General features: G+C 55.3%; 2 protein-coding genes across 2 annotated transcripts; both read right to left on the bottom strand.

The window, feature by feature from the left end:
- Positions 1-3,144: 3,144 nt before the first annotated feature.
- On the bottom strand, positions 3,145-16,967 carry DISP2 (dispatched RND transporter family member 2; the record flags this gene model as incomplete). Its single annotated transcript, XM_080808691.1, has 8 exons — positions 16,783-16,967; positions 9,962-10,291; positions 9,650-9,679; positions 9,392-9,515; positions 8,993-9,108; positions 8,697-8,824; positions 8,240-8,337; positions 3,145-6,405 (listed from the first exon to the last, which is right to left on the bottom strand). The coding sequence occupies exons 1-8, from the start codon at positions 16,893-16,895 to the stop codon at positions 3,145-3,147; spliced, it is 4,200 nt and encodes a 1,399-aa protein (XP_080664817.1). The 5' UTR covers positions 16,896-16,967.
- A 1,726-nt stretch (positions 16,968-18,693) lies between these two features.
- On the bottom strand, positions 18,694-21,785 carry PHGR1 (proline, histidine and glycine rich 1; the record flags this gene model as incomplete). The annotated part of the gene is made up of 3 exons (XM_080809706.1): positions 18,694-18,915; positions 20,667-20,674; positions 21,776-21,785. 3 exons carry the CDS (start codon positions 21,783-21,785, stop codon positions 18,694-18,696), a joined length of 240 nt encoding a protein of 79 aa, XP_080665832.1.
- Positions 21,786-23,199: the final 1,414 nt, after the last annotated feature.

Raw genomic sequence — 23,199 nt, 5'->3', positions numbered from 1 at the left:
TGCTTTAGCTGGTCTTCCCCTGCCTCAGCATGCTTCTGAGCCATATACTCCTTGTAACCACTGATAATGTAATGAAGCAAATAGGTCTGCTGAAACTTACATGAAATTGGCAATACTTTAAGTCCTGCTTTCCAGAGTTGGGGTTGGAGAGGTAGGCTAGATTATCCATTAATGTGGGTTGCCTGCCGTTGGTATGGGCCACTCTGGGAGTGAGGTGGTGTTTTCGATTACTGCTGGGTTCTTCCAGTCTTTGGGGCCCAGCGGTATAAAGACCAAATCCAGTCTCTACCTCAGCTACTCTGGTTGATCAGCCTTCCTGCTGGGCTTTGTGGCTGTGGCCTGCAAGAATGGGACCCAGAAATCTCTGAGTAGAATCCTCAGCTGTGCCCACATCCCTGATGCCCGCCCTAGCCACCCCTCTGTATTCTCTCTGACATTTCAGTGGTTGTGTTCTGGCAAAATTTCGAAGCTCCAGTCCCAGATACCATGTCTCCCTTTGCAAGACAAAAAGGATGTGGAAGAGCAGGTCCTTTTGGTCCAAGTCCCTGCTGCCCACCCACACAATACAAGGCAGAAGAGCCTTGGTGAGGTGCTTGGAAAAAACAATTAAGACGCTGGTCTCTTTTTTGAGTCAAGGCCAGACTTCTGTTCATGCTCAGAAGGAAGGGCTCACCTTGTCCTCCCTCTGGCTGATTGTCCCAGATGAGACCAGGGCATTCAAGGCGTGGGTGTGTGATACAGAAGGACATGGTCCACAGGGCAGAGAAGCCAAGACCCTGATGAGAAGCCCCAGGCCAGAGACAGGGAATTCCACTTGGACATGAGGACAGAGTGGTCCCACAGACCTCCCAGAGGATAGGTGCAAGTTAGGTCCTTGTCCTTGCCTCCTCTTCCTGGTGGTCAGGGGTCAAATGGGTTTGATTTTCTTAGCTTGCAGAGGAGCTGATGTAGCCTGTCATTCGCACCCATGGTCTTCTCGCTCTTCCAGAACTCCTGTGTGTCATTTGGATTTCTGCTCCACTCCTCATGGGCTTCTTATGGTGGGAGGTAGGTCTCAAGAATATAGGACAAAACAAAACAAAACAAAACAGAAACGCCCTTTGAGTTGCCTCTAGCTGGGTCACAGAGTGTCTGGCCCTAGAAGAATCCCTTCCTCTCTGGGTTACTCATCTGTAAAATGACCTGGATTGGTGGTTTTCACACCACATTCTGTTAGAGCTGCTGGGAGCTTGTGGGGTTCCCCAGGGCCCCCAAGAGGCCTAGGAGAAAGGGAGGCTGAGCTGACTCTGTACACACCCACCCAGCACCCCCCAGAGTCGCTGCTTCTTGTCTGTTTTGTAACTGTGTTTCCACACAAGGATTCTTTGAAGAAAGGATCCTGAGGCTACAAAGCTTGAAAACTGGTGGAATAAATGATCATTAAGGTCCCTTCCAGTCTGAGACACTTGGACTTCCGAAGCCCAGCTCAAGTTGTCTCCCCTCAGGGAAGCCGTCCTGGTTACCGGTCCTGGGTACCTGACCTCCGGCAATATGAATGGTGACAGGCACATGGCCCTCAGCCCACACTGCATGGTGCCACCAGTGACCCATCCACGCCTGAGGGAAGAGCTAGCATGTGAGCCCCTTAAGGGCAGGTGTTCAATTTCCCTTCCAGGCCTCTGTCTCCTCGAGGTTCCACATGAGAGTAGGTGTTCAAGTAAATTTGCTTCAAGGGCCAGGAGCTCTCATATGGCATAAAACTGCAGAGAGACTCTTTGCTTTGGGGAACAGGGAGTCACCTTTTGGTCTCCTGAGTGCCCCCAGACAGACTTGCCTGTAGGAATCTGGGGTTTCCCTGACTGGGGGTAGAGTTTTAGACTCACACACTCCCCAAAGGGGCCGGCCTGAGTTCCTGCCTTAGCTGAATTCTGTTCAACCTCTACTACCCTCTGTCCCTCTCCACACACTACGGCCATGGAAGAAGCATGCCCTGGAACCGGGGAATCAGCTCCGCCAGGATGCCCCAGAGCCTGGAGGTTCTCAGTGGATCTGGAGGGAAGCACGGGGCAGATGTGGAACAACGCCTGGCTTGCTCAGAGTACAGCGCTGTCTGGAGACAGAGGTCTGAAGAGGGGCAGGATGGGTATCCTCAGAAACAGCAGCAAGGTGAACCATCAAGTTAACTATGGGCCAATGCCCTGGGGCGGGTAGCCACGACAGTGGGAATTCTAGCAGTGGATCAAGGCAGGAAGCCTGCTCCCACACTTAAGAGCTCTAAGACTGTGGGTCAATCACTTAACCTTACTTATTCTCAGTGACTTTACCTATAAACCAGGGGTGGGGGGAGGATCTGGCTAATTGCAGGCTACCCCGTAGTGACATGGTGAGATTCCAAGGAGATGTGGGTATGCAAGTTAAGTATTGTGTAAAGGAAAAGATACAGGATATAAAGGGTTCTTGTTTGTTTCCAGGGGAGCACACGCTTCCTGCTCCCCACAAGGGACCGTTTCTGCAACTGTACGACACTCTGAGGCTGACTGGCCTTCCTCCCCCTGCTTCATTGCCAGCAGCCATCTCTACCCGGCTTTGACAAATTCCTGGTCAGCCTAGGGAGTGTGAGGGGGTAAGGCCATTCAGGAAAGAGGCCTCAGCCTAATTCTGGCCCAGGGAAGCTCCCTGAAGAGAAGGGAGTGTCCTGATAAAGAATCCTGAAAGGTGTGAGGTCCTGGAGGCTGCTGGGGTTCCCCCGGGCTCTTCTGGTTGGTGAGGTGCCCTGCAGGGTCCCAGGAACTGGGTCCCTCACACCTGCTTGGCTTGGGGGACATGTCGGCCTCCCCCTGATACCTGGAGCCATGCATCTGGCCTTCCCCCTTCCAGAGGTCCTGGTTGGCATTACGTGGGGGGGCGGGGGGGGCAGATGAGAGATCAGCAAGTCACAAGACATGAGCCTGTGACCTTTCTTTCCCAAGATCCACCCCACTGAATCTTCCAGATGTGGGGAGTAAGCAGCAGCCTGGACCGAGGCTGACCCACATGGGGCAGGGTTTAAACTCCACAGTTGGATGGTGAAACCTCTCCGTGCTGAGGTGGGGAGACACCATTGAGCTTCAGTCCGGGGCCACCTGGTCACCTCCAACAGGCTCTGCACCCTAGTCTGGGCCTCCCTCAGCTACTGTAGCCTGAAGTGTGGGTGCTGGGCCTGCGGAGCCAAACGTCTGGCAGATCTGGCTGGCTGTTGGGCAGCACCACAGGGCTGCCATCCCCCGGGGCCCCACGGCCCTTCCAGGATGAGCTGCTCTGGTGGGAGGCAGGCACGGACGGATCGTACACGGCCTCCCTCAGCGCCAGCCACAGGGTGTCCCGCTTTTCATTCAGCTGGCCCCGCTCAGGTACAGTTGGCTCTGTTTCATCCAGGTCGTCTGGGGAGGCACCCACAGAATCTGGAACTCGGGCACTGGGCTCCGAGGTGCTTAGACAGGTCTCATCAGAGACGCTGAGGCCCTCTAGGGTGCTGGCTGAAGAGCAGAGGCAATCAGGAGGCTCCACAGCTTTGGCCTTGGGAGAGTGGGCAGGGACTTTTGGCGAAGCCCGAGCAGGCTCAGCCTTCTGACCTGGGGAGTCCCGCCTGCCTTGGGTCTTGGGGCTGGGGCCCGCCTGCTTATAGGGGGAGGATGTCTGCAGGGCTGGGCACTGGCTGAAGACGGACTGGTGGTCCAGGAACAGCTCCCTCGGGGAGGCAGGGGCCGGTGGGGGCCGGGAGCAGCAGGGGCCATCGTGCAGCTGGAGATCCTCAGAGAGCACAGAGGGCCGGTGGGACAGTTTGCTCGTGGCTGTGCTCGTGTCAAAGCTGGGGCTCCGGCGCCGTGCCAGGGGCTGGAGCTCGTACTGTTCCGAGCATGATCCGGGGGCCCCTCCCACTGGCCCTGCCCGTGGGCGGCCTGCCTTATCCCCACTCGGCTCTCCGGTTCCAGTGTCCCAAGGCAGGTGGGCACAAGGCCAGAGGATCTGCCCACAGTTCTTCTCTGGCCCAAAGAAGCAGCACAGAGATTGGAAGAAGAAGCTGGCAAAGCCACAGCTGACGCACTTGACCATCATCAGGACAATGCCCAGCTTGCGATAGAGCAGCACGGTTGCAGGTAGCATGAGCACCCCGGCCGCAAACAGGGCCGCGGCCCCCACTGCCGTGGCACAGCTGGTCTGACGCAGGGAGAAGGCCACGCGGCTCAGGCGGTCAGGGTGCGGGCACAGGTGATAGGAGATACAGTAGTTGACTGTGAAGTCCACCGAGAGGCCCACAGAGGCGGAGAGAAAGAGGGCTTCGGCAGTGTTGAGCTGCCATTCAAGCAGAACCAGTAGACCCACAGTGAGAAGCACGGTGCCCGCCACGGCTGCCACCGAGAACAGGCTCAGTGGAACGTTCCAGGTACCCAGCAGCAGTGTGGCAAAGGCCAGTGCCAGCGCGAGGCCCAGCACCACAGCGGGTTCTGTGTTCAGGCTGTGCTGCAAGCTGTAGAGCTCCAGATGGCTGGTAAACCAGCCCCGGTGGAGGCCAGGCGGTGCGCGGCCCAGCTCCGCTGCCAGCCAGTGGCTAACCTCAGTGTAGAAGCGGTGGGCCTGGCCGTAGTCCGGACTATACTGGACGTTAGTCTGGAACTGCAGGACCAGGGCAGCCAGGCTGCCATGGGCATTGAAGCGGGGCCCCAGGTCCCGGGTGCCGTTGGGGCCTTGCTCCAGAGCCATCATCTTGAGGCAGTGCAGGAAAAGCTGGGGTGCCCAAGGGAAGGCAGAGTGGCCACAGCAGAGGCCCGGCCCCAGGCGGGCGCAAGCAGGGCTCTCCACCCAGCGCTGGAGGGCCTCCACGAAGCAGAGCGTGGGCCAGCCCTCGGGCTGGGTGCCAAAGAAGCTCTGATTCCGAGCTCCGTGGCAGAGGTCCAGCAGCCAGCGCTGGGCTTCGGGGCCGCTGGCCGAGAAGGCGGGGTCACTCACCAGTGAGCTGTTGCTGCGAGGGTCCAGCGGGTCGCCGGTGTCCACGGGCAAGACGCCCCACACCAGCACCACGGGCAAATGGCCGCCCTCGCCTTGAGGAAGCCGCTCGAACAGGAACTGCTGGCGGTACTCGGCGTCGAAGCGCTCGAAGGGGTGGCTGGGCCGGAAGACTTGGCCGCGGGGCGGCGGCAGCGTGGGCAGCCGCAGGCGGGGGCTGACTCCGGCGATGTAGGCGCCCCCTGCCGCCAGCGCGGCAAACCAGCAGATCCAGATGTAGCGAAACTTGATGACCCCACAGGGCAGGAGGCGCTGGAAGAGCAGGCGCGAGGTACCGGCCGCCGCCCTCCGGAGACCGCGGAGCCTTCTGTGCAGCGCCAGCGCCAGTCGCCGGGGCGCGCTGCCGGCCCTTGGGCCCTGCACCCGGGACGTACAGGCGCGCGCCAGGTAGCGCTCGTGGAGCACGGCGGAGGCGGGCAGCCAGGCCAGCGTGAGTGCCAGGTGCGCCAGCACGGCCGTGCCCAGGTAGAGGGCGAAGCAGCGCACGGCCGGCAGGCGGCTCAGGTAGCTGGCGTAGAAGGCCGCGGCGGTGGTCAGGCCGGAGACCAGCAGCAGGTAGCCGAAGTGGTGCATGGTGCGGCTCACGCGCTGCGCCAGCCCCCCCGAGGGCAGCTGGCTCTTGCTGAGGCGCCACAGGTCGAAGAAGATGAGTGTGTGGTTGGCGCAGACGCTGCTGAGCAGGACGAAGGCTGCCAGATTGACGAAGGGGAAGTAGGCCATGCGGAAGGCCACCCGGTAGAGAAAGAAGGCGACCAGCAGAGAGCCCAGCACCCCCAGCAGTACCAGGAGTGTGAGGAAGAGGGAACGCAGGTAGAGGGCGATGCTGAGGAAGATGGCAACCAGGGCCAGCAAGGGGTACACCGTGTCCTGGGCCAGGTAGTGTCTCAGCAGCTCCTGCTTGAGGCCCAGGTCCATGCCAGTGATGGACGTGTAGTTGTCAGAGAGCCCCCAGGGCACTGCGAGGCGGTCCAGGTAGATGCCCATCATGGAGGCTCCCTTGGGAGTGGGCAGGAAGAGCAGGCTGTACTTGAGGGAGGGCACCTGGTAGTCGGCAGTCTGGGGACTCAGAAAGTCCCTGTCCAGCAGGAAATGGAGGAGTTGGTAGACAGCGCTGCTCCGGGAGCACTTGGTGGGCACCTGGGTGCAGTGTGCTGGCTTGTCCTGTCCAGGGCCCAAACAAGAGGGCACCAGGGCGCCACGGTGGTAGTAGATTGCACAGGCCCGCAGAAGGGCCAGTGTTCGGGCAGCATCGGCTTGAGTAGTGTCCAGGCAGGAGGAGCGGTTGGAGAGCACAGCCACATAGTTGCCCAGGGACCAGCTGGGGCAGCACTTGTTGGCTTCCGTACGCTGGCACAGAGCCCCGAAGTGGCTATGGGAGCGGATCTGTACAGCACACAGGGCAGGAGAGAGCTCAGGGTCAAGGCAGGGGCCCAGGTTCCCCGGCCCCTGTCCAGGGACGCCTCACCTCCTACCAGGCTAGAGGGCTGAGGCAGAGAGGTACCTGACAGCCCAGCAGACAAGGCTCATCTCAAAGCTGTGTTCGGTTCCTGGCTACATCTTGACTACCCACCAAAGGGGAGCCTCAGGAATGCTGCCCGAGATCTCCTTCCGAGAGGTCCTGCCCTAAGGGCCCCTGCAGGTCACACACCCCAATTCTGCCCTGCCTAAACCAGGAGTGGAAGTGACAGTGTCAGCCACAGATGGGTCAAGAGTCCAGGGAATTGGAAGCAAACAGTGGGAAAAGTAGGGACCAGAACATTCCAGGGTCAGGGTCAGTGCCAAACATAGCCTCCTACCTTTGTCCACTGGGCTGCTTAAACCGTCTTAGTGACAGAGCTATTTCTTTTTCAGACCTCATGCCTCCTTTTCTCTCCCACCTGCTATTAACACAACACATCATGACAGCCGGTGTAGCTCTGGAGGGCACTGGCCTGGGGATCTGAGGCCCTGTTTTGCTACCAACTGGCTATATGGGCTTGGACCTGAGATCATGGTAACAACAGCAACATTTACGGAGAGATTTCTATTGCCAGTCATTATTCTACAATTTGCCAGGCAAATCTGTCTTGTTCAGTTGTCACAACATCCTTATGAGAAAAGTACCATTATTTGTCCTATTTTCTACATCCAAAGCCCGAGGCACTGAGAGGTTTAGAAATGTGCCTGCAATCACAAAGCTAGGGGGTATTAGAACTGGCCTTGGGGCACCTGGGTGGCTCATTTGGCTGAGTGCTCAACTCTTGATTTCACCTCAGGTTGTGATCTCGGGGTCCTGGGATGCAGTTCCATGTGGGGCTCTACGCTCAGGGTGGAGCCTGCTTGTCCCTCTCCGTCTGCTCCTCCCCTAGCTCTCTCTCTCAGATAAAAAATAAATAAAATTTTTTTTTAATTTTTTTATTTTAATAAACATATAATGTATTTTTATCCCCAGGGGTACAGGTCTGTGAATCGTAAAAATAAATAAAATTTTATTTAAAAAAAAAAAAGAGAGAGAGAGAACTGGCTTTGAATTCAGGAATCTGACTCCAGGGCACGTGTTCCTAACCAGTGTCTTTTGGTGTATCAGATACACTTGTGTGGATGCCTTGGGCGACTCAATGGTGTTTACACTGTTTTGGCAACAAACCTTTCTTCAGATGTTATGGTGGTATCTGGCTCTCGGATTAGGAGAACCGGGTTAGCACTGCTTGGAATGATCAGGAGGCGGCCTTGGCTGGGGCCTCCTCAATAGCCCCTGAGGCTCCTTTTCAGGACCTTTTTTTTTTTTTTTTTAAAGATTTTATTTATTTATTGGACAGACAGAGATCACAAGTAGGCAGAGAGGCAGGCAGAGAGAGAGGAGGAAGCAGGCTCCCTGCTGAGCAGAGAGCCCCATGCATGGCTCAATCCCAGGATCCTGGGATCATGACCCGAGCCGAAGGCAGAGGCTTTAACCCACTGAGCCACCCAGGCGCCCCTTTTCAGGACCTTTTGAAAATCCCCAGGCTCTGCTAGTCTCTGTGTCTTGGCTTCTCTAAGAACAGCTGACTCTTCTTTCCCCACCTGAACCTGGAGCCTTTCAACAGGGGCTGGAAGACTTTTCTGAGCAGGGAATACCCTTCCCCAGTCCACCCTAGCAGTCCTGGCTCAGCTGTATTTCCTTGGGATTAGGCCAAGAAGAGTCCCTTCTCTCCCCCTGCCTCACCTCCCACCCACGGCACCTCCCCAGTGAGCTCACCTGGTCCTGTTCCATGCGGCACATGGAATGGATGGCATGCAGGTTCCACAGGCTGCCTGCCGAGGTGGACATGAACACCAGCTGTGCATAGCTCTTCTCTGCAACACACCCCCCAACACACCCCAGAATTCAGCTCTTCGGCATCAGGTCCTGGGCCCGCTGGAGGGAAGACACTTACCCAGGGCCTTATGAGGCTCAGATTCTCAGGAGTCTGAAACCTGTGCCTTGCTGCCCGATCCTGTGCCCCGCCACCCCTGCCCAGCCTGACTTAGTGTGGCTGGAGCAGCTGAGGCCTAGCTCAGCCTCCTGACTGTAACCCAACTTCCATGGTTTGAACGTGGCCAGCTGGCCTCCTTCCTTTTCGGCCTGCCCAGATTTGTTCTCCTGGGCCCTCCGGTTCTAGTCGGTATGATGGGGGCCACCATTAAAGGCAGGAACTGGCTAGGTTGCTGCTTACCCGGCGGGCCACAGAAGAAGTTCTCCTGCCCTCTGTCCTCTAGGGGCTCCACCATCCTTCGAGGCCGGACTAAGCCCTCCTGGGTACTGCTCCAGGGTGTGGGGCTCAGAGTGGTGTGGGCGTTGGAACTAAGGTAGAGAGAAAAACCTATGCCAGGCACCATCAAGGGGTAGGGGCTCAGAGGAGGCCAGACACCCCTTCCCAGTGGACCCCAGCAAGTCCCTCTGACCTGGATTTTGGGAGGTCCTCTCTCATTCCCCCTTTCCTTTAACAGTGGAAAGATGGAAACCCAGTACCTGTTCTGCTCAAGGTCTGGGGAAAGAGAAAGCAGCTTCCTGGGGCCCGTGAGGGTTTGCAGTGCTCTCCACACTACTAGCTTGCGGCCGATGTCTGTGTCTCGAGGCTCAAAGCCCTGCAGGGAGAGGGACAGAGAAGATCAGGTGGGCAAAAGGAGCGGCGTCCCATCTGGCCCTTCTTGGCTCTGCCCCCTGGATCCCTGGAGCAGGGAAGGCCAGCCTGCCTTTCTGGATTATTGGACGAGAGTATCCCCTCTTTACCATCTCCCCCAACTCACTCTGGGGGTCAAGAGTCCACCACTGCCATCCCACCCCCAGCTGGGTCACTCCAACTTTCTACCCCAGACTGAGCCGAGGTGGCTAGGCCTGGGAGTCCCTGTCCCCCCTTTAGCCTCTTACCAGCAAGGGCTTGGAGAAGTCGGGCAGCCGGTCCCCCAGCAGTCCAGCCAGGGTGCAGACGAGGATGACAGCCAGACACAGCAGCAGCACAGCCACTGGCCACTCAGCAATCAGCTGGGAATAGCTGGGAAAGAGGAAGAGAAGCCACTGGAACTGATGTTGGGTGTGGTAAGCTTAGGTGTCACCAGGAAGGGGTGGCAGGGCCAGACTCGGCACCCACCTAGTCACCCCTAGGGGGCCAGAGGCCCAGGGGCCTACCTCTTTGGCATCCGGAAGGTCCGTTCCTGCCTGTGGAAGAGAAGAAAAGACACTTGCTTGTCAGAGCCCCCTTGCAGGGTGGGAGGTAGGGTATGGGGACAGAGCAAGATGGTATTAATCCTTTCAGGCTGTTCTACTCTCAAGCTCCAATGCTTCCTTCCTCCTCCATCCAGGCTGCCTCCTCCCTCAGAGGCAAGGGACATCCTGGGCTGCCTCTTAATGAAGGAGTCCAGAGCCTGGGGGGCTCACACCACTTTTAAGCTCTGCCCCATCTTCCAGTGGAAGCTTGCAGGCTGCTGGATCCCTCCTTACCTGACGCTGACCACATGGTGTTGCACAGATGGCGGCTTCCAGGCCCCATCTCTCTGTGAGGGGGCTGGTGAAGGGCTGAGGCTAGAGCCATGGGAGCATAGAGCTGCTCGGTCCCCAAGCCCTGGCAGGGAATTGTCCCCCCGGTATTCCTGTGGTGCCCGGGGATAGGTGAAGTGTGCAGGGGCCAAGGGGCTGGATGGGCCCACAGGCTGGAGGGTGGAAGTTGTTGGTGGGGGTCCTGAAGAACTGGAAGGATCCTCCAGGGGGCCACTGTGGAGGGAGCAGCTCTTCTCTGGGCTTGCCTCAGGGGCCACAGCCTTGCTCTGGGACCTGGGGAGAGAGGAGACAAGGGTGATGAGTGTGGGGTGTGCTGTTGGGCTACCCCATGCCCTGAGAGAAGGAGACAGGGCTTGGGGTTGTTCTTATTAGTCCTGGGGGAGAGGGGAGGGGGGCACAGCCTCCATCCATACACCCCCAACCTATCTCTTGAGTCTGTTGTCTCATTCATCACCTGTCCATGCACTCAAAAAACATTATTGGCAGCCTGCTACATGCCAGACACTGTGCTTTTACATGTATGATCTTGTGTACTCACAAAACCCTACAGGGGAGATACTTTCCTTGTTCTATATTTGAAAATAGGTTCAGTGAGACAAGAGCTGGGCCTTAAACCCATTTTGACTTGCAGTCCTGCGCCAGTGCTTCCTTCCTACCTTCCTTCCTACCTTCCTACCTACCTACCTGCCTATCTTTCTTCCTTCCTTTCCTCCCTCCCTTTTTTTTCTTTTTTAAGATTTTATTTATTTGACAGACAGATCACAAGCAGGCAGAGAGGCAGGCAGAGGGGGGGGGGAAGCAGGATCCCCGCTGAGCAGAGAGCCCGATGTGGGGCTCGATCCCAGGATCCTGGGATCATGACCTGAGCCAAAGGCAGAGGCTTTAACCCACTGAGCCACCCAGGCACCCCTCTTTCTTTCTTTTTAAGATTTTTAAGAAAACAGAGGGAGAAGAAGCATGAGCCGGGGGAGCAGCACGCAGAAGGAGAAGCAGGTTTCCTGCTGAGCAGGGAGCTCGATGCAGGACTTGATCCTAGGACCTCAGGATCATGACCTGAGCCCAAGGCAGATGCTTAACTGACCGAGTCACCCAGGCGCCCCAGTCCTGTACTCTTTCTGCTGCAGCCACCTGTTCATTCTCTTGGCAGGCATTTATTGAGCACTTACTGCAATCTTGTTCTCACCTTATAGCCTTTGAACTTCCTCCTCCCTCAGCTTGGGGTCTCCTCCCCAAGATAACTGGATGGCTCGGAGCCTCCCTTTAGTCTCAGTCCAACTATTACCTTCTTAGAGAAGCCTTCCCCGACCAACTAGCCACCTGCCGGCTCTCAATCCCCCACCTGCTTTATATTTCTTCGCAGCATTTGCCACAACTGGACATTATCCAGTGTCCTGTTTTGAGCCTGCCTCTCCGATGGAATGTGAGCTCTGGGAGAGCAGGGTCTCATGCCTTTGTTCATCTCTTGCACTTCGAAGGGGCCCTGGGAATGTTTGTTGAGTGAATACTGAGCCCTAGATGGGCTGCTAATGGTGATGCTGGGATGAATAAGGTCCATTCTTGTCTTCCAGGCACTCATAGTGGGTGGGAGATGTTGACCAGAGTCCAAGTCACAGAGCACTGAAAAGGAAGGCCCAACTTTGACAGGGTGGTGGGGGTAGTCACGGAAGGTATGGCAGCTGTGAGTGCTGCCCTTCCTCCACCCTTGGGCCACGGGACAGAAGGTTTGCTTTGCAAGAGTGTGTACGGCTGGGAAAGGGAGTTGGGACCCCCAAAGAACTTGCCAAGGAGGAGTCAGCAATAGATTCTTCTTTCAGAACTACTCACAAGGACAGTACTCAGGGCATGGACCCAGCCTCACTCCCTGGGTGCACGGGGAGGCGGAGTCTCCCCCAGTGGCAGGACTGCCAGACCTGGGACAGGAGTAGATGGCTACAGAACAGAGTCCCTGAGGGCTAAGGGGTGCTCCCAGAGAGGTTCTGGACTAGGAAGCCCTGGCAGAGCCCTGTCTCCTCCCCACATTCACTGGACCCACCTGGCCTGCCAGAAATTGTGTAGCTGTGTGGTTTATGCTGACCCACCTGTGGCTTTCAGACCTGCCTGCTGCACTCCCAAAGGGGCTGGAGGCCAGAGTCCCTGTCCTGGCGGCAAGCAGACATTGCCCAGGGAGGCTGGGTTCTGCCTGGAGACTAAGTAGAGGAACTGGGAAGAAGAGGCAAGCTCTTCCTGCTCCTCCTGGAAGCATGGCTGGCTGGCATAGCGGTCTGGGAAAGCACAACCTTCATGCCAAGGGAAAATGCGGGAGCACTGGAGGTGGGCTGCTGGCTCTATCATCCTTTAGCTCTGAGGCCTTGGGAAAGACACACAATTCTTGGGGTGCTGGCATCCTTGTCTTGAGCGAGAGTATGATGGTAACACCCCCTCTCGGGGTTGGTACAGGAATTAAGGTGTAACATACATGAGCTTCCTGTCGGAGCCTGGCATGGGGAAGACACATTTGTCCCCCTGCCCTCGTTTGCACTCAGGGCTGTGGGGAGCATGCAGCTTAAGAAGTATATTTACAATTTGACCTCTTTAGGCACCTCAGATAATATAACTCCATTTTAGAACTCCTCACACCTTGAGACTGTCACTACATATATAATTACACATACTTGCCTTTTTGTTACTCAAAAGCTGCATCAGCATTTGATCTCATGGTTTAAATCACTGATACTTTTTTTTTTTAAACTAACTCATTGTTTAGAAAAAGAGGAGTTTGACAAAGTTGTTCTAAAGCAAGACCTCAGATGACCCATAAAGTAGATATAGCAACCAAGGTCCTGGAAGATAAAAGACCTTATTGGCCCATCTCTGTGGGCCAAAGGGAAGGTACATAAGTGTGGACATTTTCTTCTTTAAGGTTTTTATTCTGCAGGTCTTTTTTTTTTTTTTAAGATTTTTTTTTTTTTTTTTTTAGTTTGACAGACAGAAATCACAAGTGGGCAGAGAGGCAGGCAGAGAGGGAGGAGGAAGCAGGCTCCCTGCTGAGCAGAGAGCCCAATGTGGGGCTTGATCCCAGGACCCTGAGATCACAACCTGAGCAAAGGCAGAGGCTTAACCCACTGAGCCACCCAGGCACCCCTGCAGGTCTTTAAAAAAAAAAAAATTATTTATTTGACAGAGAGAGAGAGAGAGAGGCAGGTAGAGGGAGAAGCAGACTCCCTTTGAGCAGGGAGCCTGATGCAGGACTCGATCCCAGGACCCTGGGATCATGACCTGAGCCAAAGGTAGATGCCTAACCAACTGAGCCACCTAGATGCCCCTTGCAGGTTTCTTTTGAGCACCTATCACATGCTGGGCACCGCTCTTGGTCTGGTTATCCCGAAGGCATGAAAATGACCCATTAGTCATGGTCTCCCCTTTATTTATTATTTTTTTCCGAGAGAGAAAGAGCACATGGTGGGGAGAGAAGGGCAGAGGAAGAGGGAGAGAGGGACTCTTAAGTAGGCTCCACACCCAGTGCTAAGCCCCATGCAGGGCTTGATCTCATAACCTTGAGATCATGACCTGATCCAAAATCAAGAGTTTGACGCTTAACCAACTGAGTCACACAGGTGCCCCTAGATTTAATTTTTTTATCTTTTTTTTTTTTTTTTTAAGTAGGCTCCTTGCCCACTGTGGAGTCCAACATGGGCCTTGAACTCAACCCTAAGATCAAGACCTGAGCTGAGGGGCACCTGGGTGGCTCAGTTGTTAAGTATCTGCCTTCTGCTCAGGTCATGATCCCAGGGTCCTGGGATCGAGACCCACATGGGCTTTCTGCTTGGCTGGAAGCCTGCTTCTCCCTCTCCTGCCTGTGTTCCCTCTCTCACTGGGTGTCTCTCTGTGAAATAAACAAAATCTTTAAAAAAAAAAAAAAAGACTTGGGCTGAGATCAAGAGTCACACCCTTAACTAACTGAGGCACCCAGGCACCCCAAGGTTTTATTTTTTTCAAGTAATCTTTACTGGGGCACCTGGGTGGCTCAGTTGGTTAAGTGACTGCCTTCAGCTTGGGTTATGATCCCAGGGTCCTGGGATCGAGCCCCACATTGGGCTCCCTGCTCAATGGAGAGCCTGCTTCTCCCTCTCCCTCTGCCTGCCCCTCTGCCTACTGGTGCTCTCTTTCTATCTCTCTGTCAAACAAATAAATAAAATCTTAAAAAAAAAAGTAATCTTTACACCTAATGTGGGGCTCAAACTCAAAACCCTGAGATCAAGAGTCATGTGCTCCATTGACTGAGCCATCCAGGCCCCCCTTGGTCTCCCTCCTTAGAGCAAACCTGCATTCCAAGGGTCAGGAGGGTGGGGCGGCCAGAGTGTCTATTTGAGCTGCCCATGGTCTTAGAGCACTCACTGAGTACATAGAGCCAGGCTTCCCCTGTCCCAGTTGGAGTGTGGGGATGTTTTTTTTAATTTATTAAGGTTAGCTAGCACTATGGGGGTGCTGGAGGAGAGAGGGAGCACTCCTTCCTAGGCAGTCTACCAAAGTTCATAAGCCTGCACCCTTCTTTAGCTGCCTTCTGTTCAAGGGGGATTCCAGCCTCTACCATAGGTTTGCTTCTACTGGGGTTTCCCTGACCCCAGCCCCTTCTTCTCAACCTCTCTCACCCCTCTCCAGGGACCTAAGGTCAGCTTCTCCCAAATCCCATCCTTCTTGACAGTGCTCATCATTGTCAATGTGGCAGAATTTAAAACCCTTCACATTCCCGTACGAACTGGGCTTTTGTGTCAACCCTCCCAAGGAGAAGAGCCAAACTCCTCTGAGAATAAAAGCTTTCTCCTGCCAGCTTCTGCTGCTCTCAGTTTTCAGGAGACCTAGTAATAACACAAGTTAAACACCCCAGGTCTTGCCTCCCCAGGCAGCTTTCATTCTTACCCCTTCAGTTCCATGGCTCTGACAAGAGTGAGCCACCTCCTAGGCAGGCCTGTATCCCAAGTGACTGGGGCAGGCAGGCAGGGGGGTGGAAAGTGTTGACGCAGGCTTCCTCAAGAGGCCAGAGCGAAAGCAGACAATGCCTGGCTGATAGGGCTGCCCCCCACACAGAGCCGCCCACTTGGGAGACTCATAAGAGGTAAATACATGCACATTGAGGACACCCCCAGGCCCACAGCCACAGAGCCATATGGACTTCCATGTGATCCCGCAGAGTGGCCAAGATGGATAAGGGAGCAGTCATGCCGCTGGGAAAATAAAAAGGTAATTTCAAAAACACAGAGAATGAATTATTTCAAATTGCTCTGTAGTCAATGAATTAGTAAAGGACCATGGGTGTGCTTAAACACACACACTGTTTTATTCACTCTGTATCTAACTCCAGAGTACTTCTTAGCTCGCAATGAACATTTTTTTGTTTCTTGAATTGAACTGTGCCCCTCTGCCTGATTAGTGTCCAGGGTCTCTGGGGAAAATCAGAGAGAGGCCAGAGGTCCCAAGGAGCTGCTGAAGAAGAGCCAGTGGTTCTTGTGCCCAGGAATGACCCCCACATGCAGAGGAAGTGATCAGACCAGACAAGGCTTATCCTTAATGAAATATCCAAGGCAGCAAATGACTCTCTGTTCCCTTCCAGGGAGACTTCTGGCCCCGGGCCCCCGCCCTGCCCTGTCCTGTCCCTGCCCTGTCCATCCTTGGCTTTTTGGCCAGGCAATAGTCCCAGGCAGCCCCCTGGTCCAGGGAACACATCCATCCTGTGTCTCATTCCCTTGAAGAAAGCTCTGTGCCTTTCAGAGTGACAGGTGGTTAAATCTATCCAGGCTGAGTGTTGACAATAAAGGGAAGAAAACATTTTTCTCTACTTGTGGGGCCTCCTCTTTGCTCTGAGGTCAAGAACATACATTTTAACTGGGGCAGTATATGTCCATCTCTGCTTTTTGGCCCCAAAGAATGCCTCTTATTTCAGTCCAGGCAGGAGAGAGAGAGAGAGAGAGAGGCAGTGTCATGTCAGGGGAGGGATTCTGAGGGTGGCAGACCAGGCAGGGCACAGAAATTGCGCCATATTGTTACCTGGCTGGGCTGTTCCCTCACACATATGATGGGGGAAGGTGGAGGAGAGGCACTGATATCTGGGCTCTCAATGAGAAGATGCTCCTCCTGTCTTGCCAGCCTGGGACTCCCTCAGGGATGGTACTAACCGCAGCCTGAGCCTCAGAGCCTGCCCACCCTTGCGCCTCCAGCGAGTGAGTGCTGGTAGCTGCCACAGGCGGGGACTCAAGCCGACACGTGTGCAGCCGGCCATGGAGGCAGACTGGAGACTGACGGTGATGGACAAAGACAGTTCCTGGCGTGGCGGCAAAGGTCTGCTCTCCCCAGGACACACACCTGGGGGATCCTCCCGTCTATGCCACACATGCACCTTCGAGCACACTGCCATGCTGGAACCCAGACTAAGGTTTCCCCGGGCTTGGGGCTTACTGAGAAGATGCGGGGGCAGAGCCTAAAGGGAGGGGTTCATGAGGTTGGAGGGTCGGAGGAGAGCCCGGCACTAGAGGTAAGGTAGGAACAGTGGGTGGGGCAGGTATCGGGACAGTGAGAGCGATGGGGACTCGCAGTAGGGGGTATCAGGGAGAGAGAAAATTGACCCGGCTGAATGAGGGCGTGGCCAGGGGGCCGGCTGCTCTGAGGCGCTAGAAGGGTCTCTGGGAGGGGCTGGGGAATGAATGAGGGAGACATATGGCGGCTACGGGGATACCTGGGGCGGGGGTGTTGGGAAGGTCTGCGAGCTGGGTTTGCGGAGCGGTCCGCCCTACCTGTCCGGGGAGCTGCTGTCTGGGGCCAAGGGCTCCCCCTTGGGCCGCTGCTCCCCATCCGGACCCGGGCCGGGAGCCGGACCGCGGCTGCTTCCGCCGCTACCAGCGTCCATGCCCGTGGGCGGCACCGCTGTCCGGGTGCTGGTGCTGAAGCGGTGGCGGCGGCGGCGCCTGGCTCCCGCGCATGCGTCTGCGCCAGTCGGACAGATCGCTGGGCGGGGCCGACAAGAAGCCCAGCCAATGGGCGCGGCACCGGAGGGGCGGGGACAGAGGTTTGTGGCTGCCAGGCTGCCCAGCGCTGGAGGCTTGCTGTCTTCAAAACCCCGGGACCTACCCAGGCCAGGTCTGAGAGCTTTTAGGAGTCTGGCCGGCTGGCTGTAGTCCGCACGTTGGCCTTTCCCAGGGGGACATCGATCCTCCCCTAAGGGACCAGGAAGCGCGACTCTAGGCACCGTGCGGAGAGCTTCACTATTTGAAACGCACTCTTCCAGCCAGAAAGAGGAAGAAACTTCCAAGGTTGAGACGTTGTGCGACTTAAGTCCCACATTTCTCTCGGCTTTGCCCAGCAACACTCTCCTCAGTCCCAACAGTGGGACTAAGGCACTGTTCAGGTTGGGTTTGTCTTCACGTTTATCTGGACCTGGACCTGGGTTTGCACCCCTTGGACCTGGAGCCTGGCTTCTGTTATTCAAGTGCGGAGTATGGGGTGTGGGAAGAGGGAGAAAAGAGAATTCACAGCTCTTTTTCTTATAATCACCCCACTTCAGCCTAGGAGGTACCCAACAGCCACTCACTTTAGGACACTTGCTGCTCCACCATCAGGGAACGGCTATGAGGGAGGGGAGGGAGTAATGGGCCTGGGACAGGCCTGGGTAGAGTTCTAGAATACATATGGGTGATGAGAGGCCTGGGAGTTGGGGAGCGGAGAGGGTTCCAGATGTGGGATTTGGATGGAAAGTGTTTCACAGCAAGCACGCTGGCTGAATGTGCAGGGAGCTGCCATGGCTGAGGAGTGGGGCTGGGGAGAGAGTCAGAACCTACAAGCACTTAGAATATAGGTATCCCTAAACTGTGCATGTCACTCTATGCAAGGCATAGGTCACTAGGTGGGAGAATCTAGAGGCAGGTGTAGGAGTGGTGGACCTGTCCTGAATAGCTTACAGTTCAGCTGGAGATATAAAAGGCCAGCCCATAAACTAGTGCCGACTGGGTAGGGTGTGGTCAGGCCCCTGTGATGGTTGATATAAGCTACAGAGAAGGGTGCAGCATACAAATAGGACCTCTCTCTTCCTCATGGACTTTAGGGAAGGCTTCATATTGATGGTGGAGCCTCAATATGGGAAGGAAGCTGGCTGGGAGGGAAGGTATTCTTGACCTGGAGGTGGGGAAGGGGCGGGGGTGGGGGCGAAATAGGCAAAGCTAAGGAGGCTTGAAAGGTCAGTGTCTTTTTAGGGAATGGTGAGAAATACAGCTGGACAGTCGGGATTCACTGAAGTCTTTTGATCTGTAGAGCGAGGCATCTAGATGGAACCTCAGGAGGCCCACCAGGTCTGGGTGTATATGATGGGGTTAAAGTGGTGAGGACACAGTTGAGGCTGTTTGATGGGAGAGGGCAGAAGTGAAAAGGAAAGGAACGGTGACCATACACAACCACGTGCCATGGGCACCACTGAGTCAAGCTTCTGAGAATGCCTGGCTGGGTACTCATTTTTATAATTAGGGAACCTGGAGACCACCAGGGCCCCTGGGTGTGCAGTTGGATAAGAAGGATGATAGGCTCTTTAAGAATAAAATATGGCCTCTGGGAGGTTGTTTATTAGGAAGAGAAGATTCTGCTTCAGGCTCCATGCCAGGTCAGCAGGGCAACCCAACTCAGGCTCCCCATTGTTGTGTCCTCTTTCTTCTGCTTCCTTAGTGAGGTGGACCAGGTGGGGGTCCACAGGGCCCTGGGGGGTGGTTCCCCCCAGGACCGTGTCCTGGGCCATGGCCAGGGGGGTGCCCACAGGGCCCTGGGGGGTGGTTCCCCCCAGGACCATGTCCTGGGCCATGGCCAGGGGGGTGCCCACAGGGCCCTGGGGGGTGGTTTCCCCCAGGACAGTGCCCTGGGCCGTGGCCACCACCATGGCAGTGCCCCTGTGGAAAGCCAAATGAAAAATGTTAGAGTCAGGGGTCAGTGCCAGTCTCGCCTGAGATCAACTTCCCTCTTTCTCCCCCCTCCCTTCCACCTTCTGTCATAGAGGATTCTGGATTCCTGGACACTAGCAGGAGATGGTGGTATAGGGCTGGGAGGCAGGGCCAGCAAGTGATGAAGCCAGAGCACTAAGCAGACAAAAGGGGAAAAACCTAGATTCATTGGTTTCCATTCCTTGAGCCAAGAAATGACTCCTACTCCCTGGACCTTGGTTTATTTCTATAGCTAAGGAGCAGAATGATCTCATCTTCTCCCTTTTCTCACACAGGAACCCTTACAGAGTCATTGGAGATTTTGCCCAGCTAGAAACTGCAGGCTGACTACTCACAAGTGAGGGTGGGCTGGGGGTGGCTCTAAGGGAGCTCCCTGAGGGCCAGGAGCAAGGAGGAGACAAGAGGCAGGATTCACAGTGATGCAGGAGCCCTGGGGGGGTGGTGAGGGGGAGGGTAGCTGGAGGGTAGGAGGAGAACAAAAGCAGGAGGTGGCAGGTAAGGATATGCAAGTTCTCTATACAGTGTTTTTGTGTGTCTCTGGGTGTGTGTGTGTGTGTGTGTGTGTAGGTGCAAGGGGGTGTGCTCTATTTACATGCAAAGAGTTATGTCTGTGTACCTGTGCACAGGTGGGTCCCACCCCATGCACAGGTACACAGATAGAGGCACACATACCTGCTGTGCCCCCAGATACACTCATGTAGGTGCATGTGTGTGCGTGTGTATATGTGACAGTGGGAGCATGCGTGAGCCTGTGCCTGTCCCTGAGCAGGTGCTAGACTCAAGAAACCAGGAAGAATAAAAATAGTAAAATCAAGGCTGTATTGCCTCAGCCAGCAGAGGCCGGAAAGAGTGTGGCTTAACCTTCTGTCTTTGCTGGAACAATTCCCGAGGCCCCAACGCCAGAGGAGTTTCTTTGCCTCTTGCCACAGGCCCAGGGAAGAGAACGGAGACAACAGGTACCTTGCTCCTGGTGCTGGGGCACTGGGGGCCTGGAGCCCTGAGGGAGCAGGGGTGGGGCTATGGCCCTAGCCTCAGTTGGCTTCTGCCCCCTAAGCCCCAGTGAGGGCTTGGCATGGGAAAAGTAGAGGTAGGCTCCAGGGCTCGGGTGGGGGGGGTGCTTCCCATGACCATGTCAGAGCAGCCCCTTCCTCATCCAGGTTCAGTGATGCCTGCAAACAACTACTTCCCACCCCGCCCGCCTTTCCTTCTATGATCTCCTTGGGGTGGGGCCAGTTCCAGGCCTAGGAGCCCCATCTGCTGGTGGGAACCCATGGGGGGAGGTGGGTAGGCAGCCTCCTTTCTCCGGCAGAGGCAGGTCACTGGAGCCCTGCAGTGTGGTTGGGGTTTGGGAGCAAGCCAGCTATCCAGGGAGGCTGTGGGGGTAGCCAGGAAAGCAGAGAAGCATGAAACAGGCGGGGAAGCAGCAGGAGAGAAGCTGAGACAGGGAGGGGATGTGAGGAAGCGGGAGAGACAGATGGGAAAACAGGAGAGATGCTGAGGAGAAGACTGCAGCCGGCCCGGGTGGAGGAGCACTGTGGTGCCCCTGCCTGCCCGCCCATGGGGCTGATGGCCAAGCCTGCTCCCCACTCTTCATTTCAGGAAGGTCATGGCTACTCCCTGAAGGTCAAGGGAGGGGGCTGGAGGTCTGGAGGACATGGCAGTGGGGAGGAGCAAGGGAGACGGCTAGAGAGCTTTCTTACCTTTGGACCTGTAGGAGAGGAAAGGAGAAAAAGAAGTAGGTTTGGTCATTTGGTTCTGCAGTGAGATACTGTGCTGTCCCCGGGGCCAGATTTTGTGGCCACCAAACTGCCCCACCCTCATCGCCAAGCCCCGCAAAGTCTCCTTAGAACTGGTCACTTGCCTGACCATCATTCCTTCTCTCAACAACAGATACAGATAATTGGAAGTCAGTACAAAGCTTAGTTGTGTATCCCTGTTTGCTGGAGAGCTGACGGAGTCCTCCAGGGTGGGGTGAAGTCAGGGGACATGGGTTCTCATCCCCAGCCTGCCGGCTGTCTACCCTCTCGACCTTGGCCAAATTCCATGACACAAGGGAGGTACTCCACAGTGGCAAATCCTGACTCTTCTGCTTCCACCTCCAGACGGTCCCCACTCTGCCTCCCCAGTCCACCTCCTCCCCCAAATCTGACTTTTTCTGACCCAGTCTCTGCTCAGACTCTCAGGTGTTCATGTGTTCCTGCTTCTGATCTGGCCCCAGCTCTTAGCCTTTGCTTGTTGTTCCTGCCCCTTGGATAGCTTTTTCGCTCTGTTCTGTGTGCCTTCCTGCAGAAAGTATGCTTATACTGGGCCATCCTGCCGCTCTGCTTGCCCACGGTGGTGGGCTCAATCTGCAACAACCAATCGGAGTGGTCCTGAGTCTTCTGAAGTGCTCCACTGGTGGGAATCATCTGCTGGGGGAGACTGCAATTTCTTGAGGACCAGGATAGTCCTTTGTTCCTTTTGAGGGGAGCCAAGGGCACAGCTGCCAAGAGCTGAGTTCTGGGCTCCAGACCTTCCATATCCCCACAATGTCATCCTGAGCATGGCCCCTAATTTCCCATGTGTACGATGGGAGAAGCACCTGTCTGCCTTACTCCTGAGGGCTAGTGAGATGAAGGCTGTATGAGCATGTCTCCTAAACTCTAAAGTGTTCTACAAGATATAAGAGATCATTTTCCTCTTAGAACCCTCCACTACCTTCACACACACATACATTCTCGGCATGCCGTAGATATGGCTGACCGATGGCCTCTGCTCTCACCTCTCTCCTTCCTTCTTCACCCCACAGCCTCCCAGCCACAGCACTTACCTGGATCCATCTTTATCGGCCAACTACAGGAAATGACAAAAGAAACACCTGTGGTTCAACAGGTCAAGTTTAGTTGGCTGTAATCTAAATCTCAGTCTCTCCTTCTTCCCCCACCCCACCCCCGCCGGGATGTGTACACACAGCTCCTTCAAGGGATAAAAGTGCTCCCTCTGGCTTAGCTTGGTATCCAGTATGGAGCTGGGCGCGGAGTAGGTGCCAGGCATGGGTGGTGAATGCACACGGTGGGTTCACCCACATGGAGGGTAGACAGGGACATGAAAGTATCATACACTGTCCCCTGAACACCACACCCTCACACTTGACCCCAGAACCACCCCCAGACTACCAGTCGTGTATTAACTCAATTCCACTTGGTCAATGTCAGTCATGTTCATCATTCATGTGAGCCTACCATGTGCCGGGCCATGGCACCCAGTCCCTATAGATTCCTGCCTCCATGTAGACAACTGGCATAAAGGTGGGAGAGGGAGGCTTGAAGACAGAGCAGGGAAGAGCAGGCTGGGGTTGTCAGGGCCTCTGAGGGACTCAGCACAAAGGAATGGAAAGCCTTCCAGCGCCCTAGCTGCTTGTTCCTACCTCCTCCCACCAGGACGTTGGAAGCTGGTGGGAGGCTTGGGGTCTGAGCCAGTTTGTCATTCTCCAATGAGTGTACTCTCATTGGAGGGAACTACTGATGTGCTCTGGTACCAAGGCTGGCTTTGTCTCACTTGGAGCTGGAACATCGGTCACAATGCACAACCCCGGAACGGACCTTATGGACACACAATACATTCATTTTTTTTCTGACCCCAAGTCAGACTCTAGTATATGACGAAAGGACCAAACACCTGACATCAGGGCACTCTGGTATCCATATGGTTGCTAAACATGCAAGCACACACACACAGACACACACACACACACACATACACACGCACATGTGCACGTGCGCGCATCCCTAACACAAGAGCCCCAACCCCTTGCACCTCTAGAGTCACCCGTTTTTGTTGGCTTCTACTTGTACCACAAATGTTCAGTTGTGGTTAGCCTCTGAGCTATGCCCATGGTCCTTCCTGACCCCTGAACCTTCCCCTAGTGAGTAATGAGTATGGAAGAGATCCGTGAGGCTGGGGTGTGGTAAGGGGGTGATCAAGGGAAGCTTAGGACTAAATTAGGTTGGAAGAAGGAGAAAAAACCCAAGCCTGTTAAAAAATGGGAGGCAGATCTGAATAGACATTTTTCCAAAGAAGATGTGCAGATGGCCAACGGGTACATGAAAAGATGCTCAATATCAAATCAAACACAAATCAAAACTGCAATGAGCTATCCCCTTACACCTGTCAGAATGGCTAGTATCAAAAAGATAAGAAATAACAAGTGTTGGTGAGGATGTGGAGAGAAGGAAACCGTCATATGCTTTTGGT

The sequence above is a fragment of the Martes martes genome (genome assembly GCF_963455335.1).
Source record: "Martes martes genome assembly, chromosome: 7".
Taxonomy (NCBI): Eukaryota; Metazoa; Chordata; class Mammalia; order Carnivora; family Mustelidae; genus Martes; species Martes martes.
The sequence above is the reverse complement of the archived record's forward strand: the minus strand, read 5'-3'. Positions and strand labels throughout refer to the sequence as shown.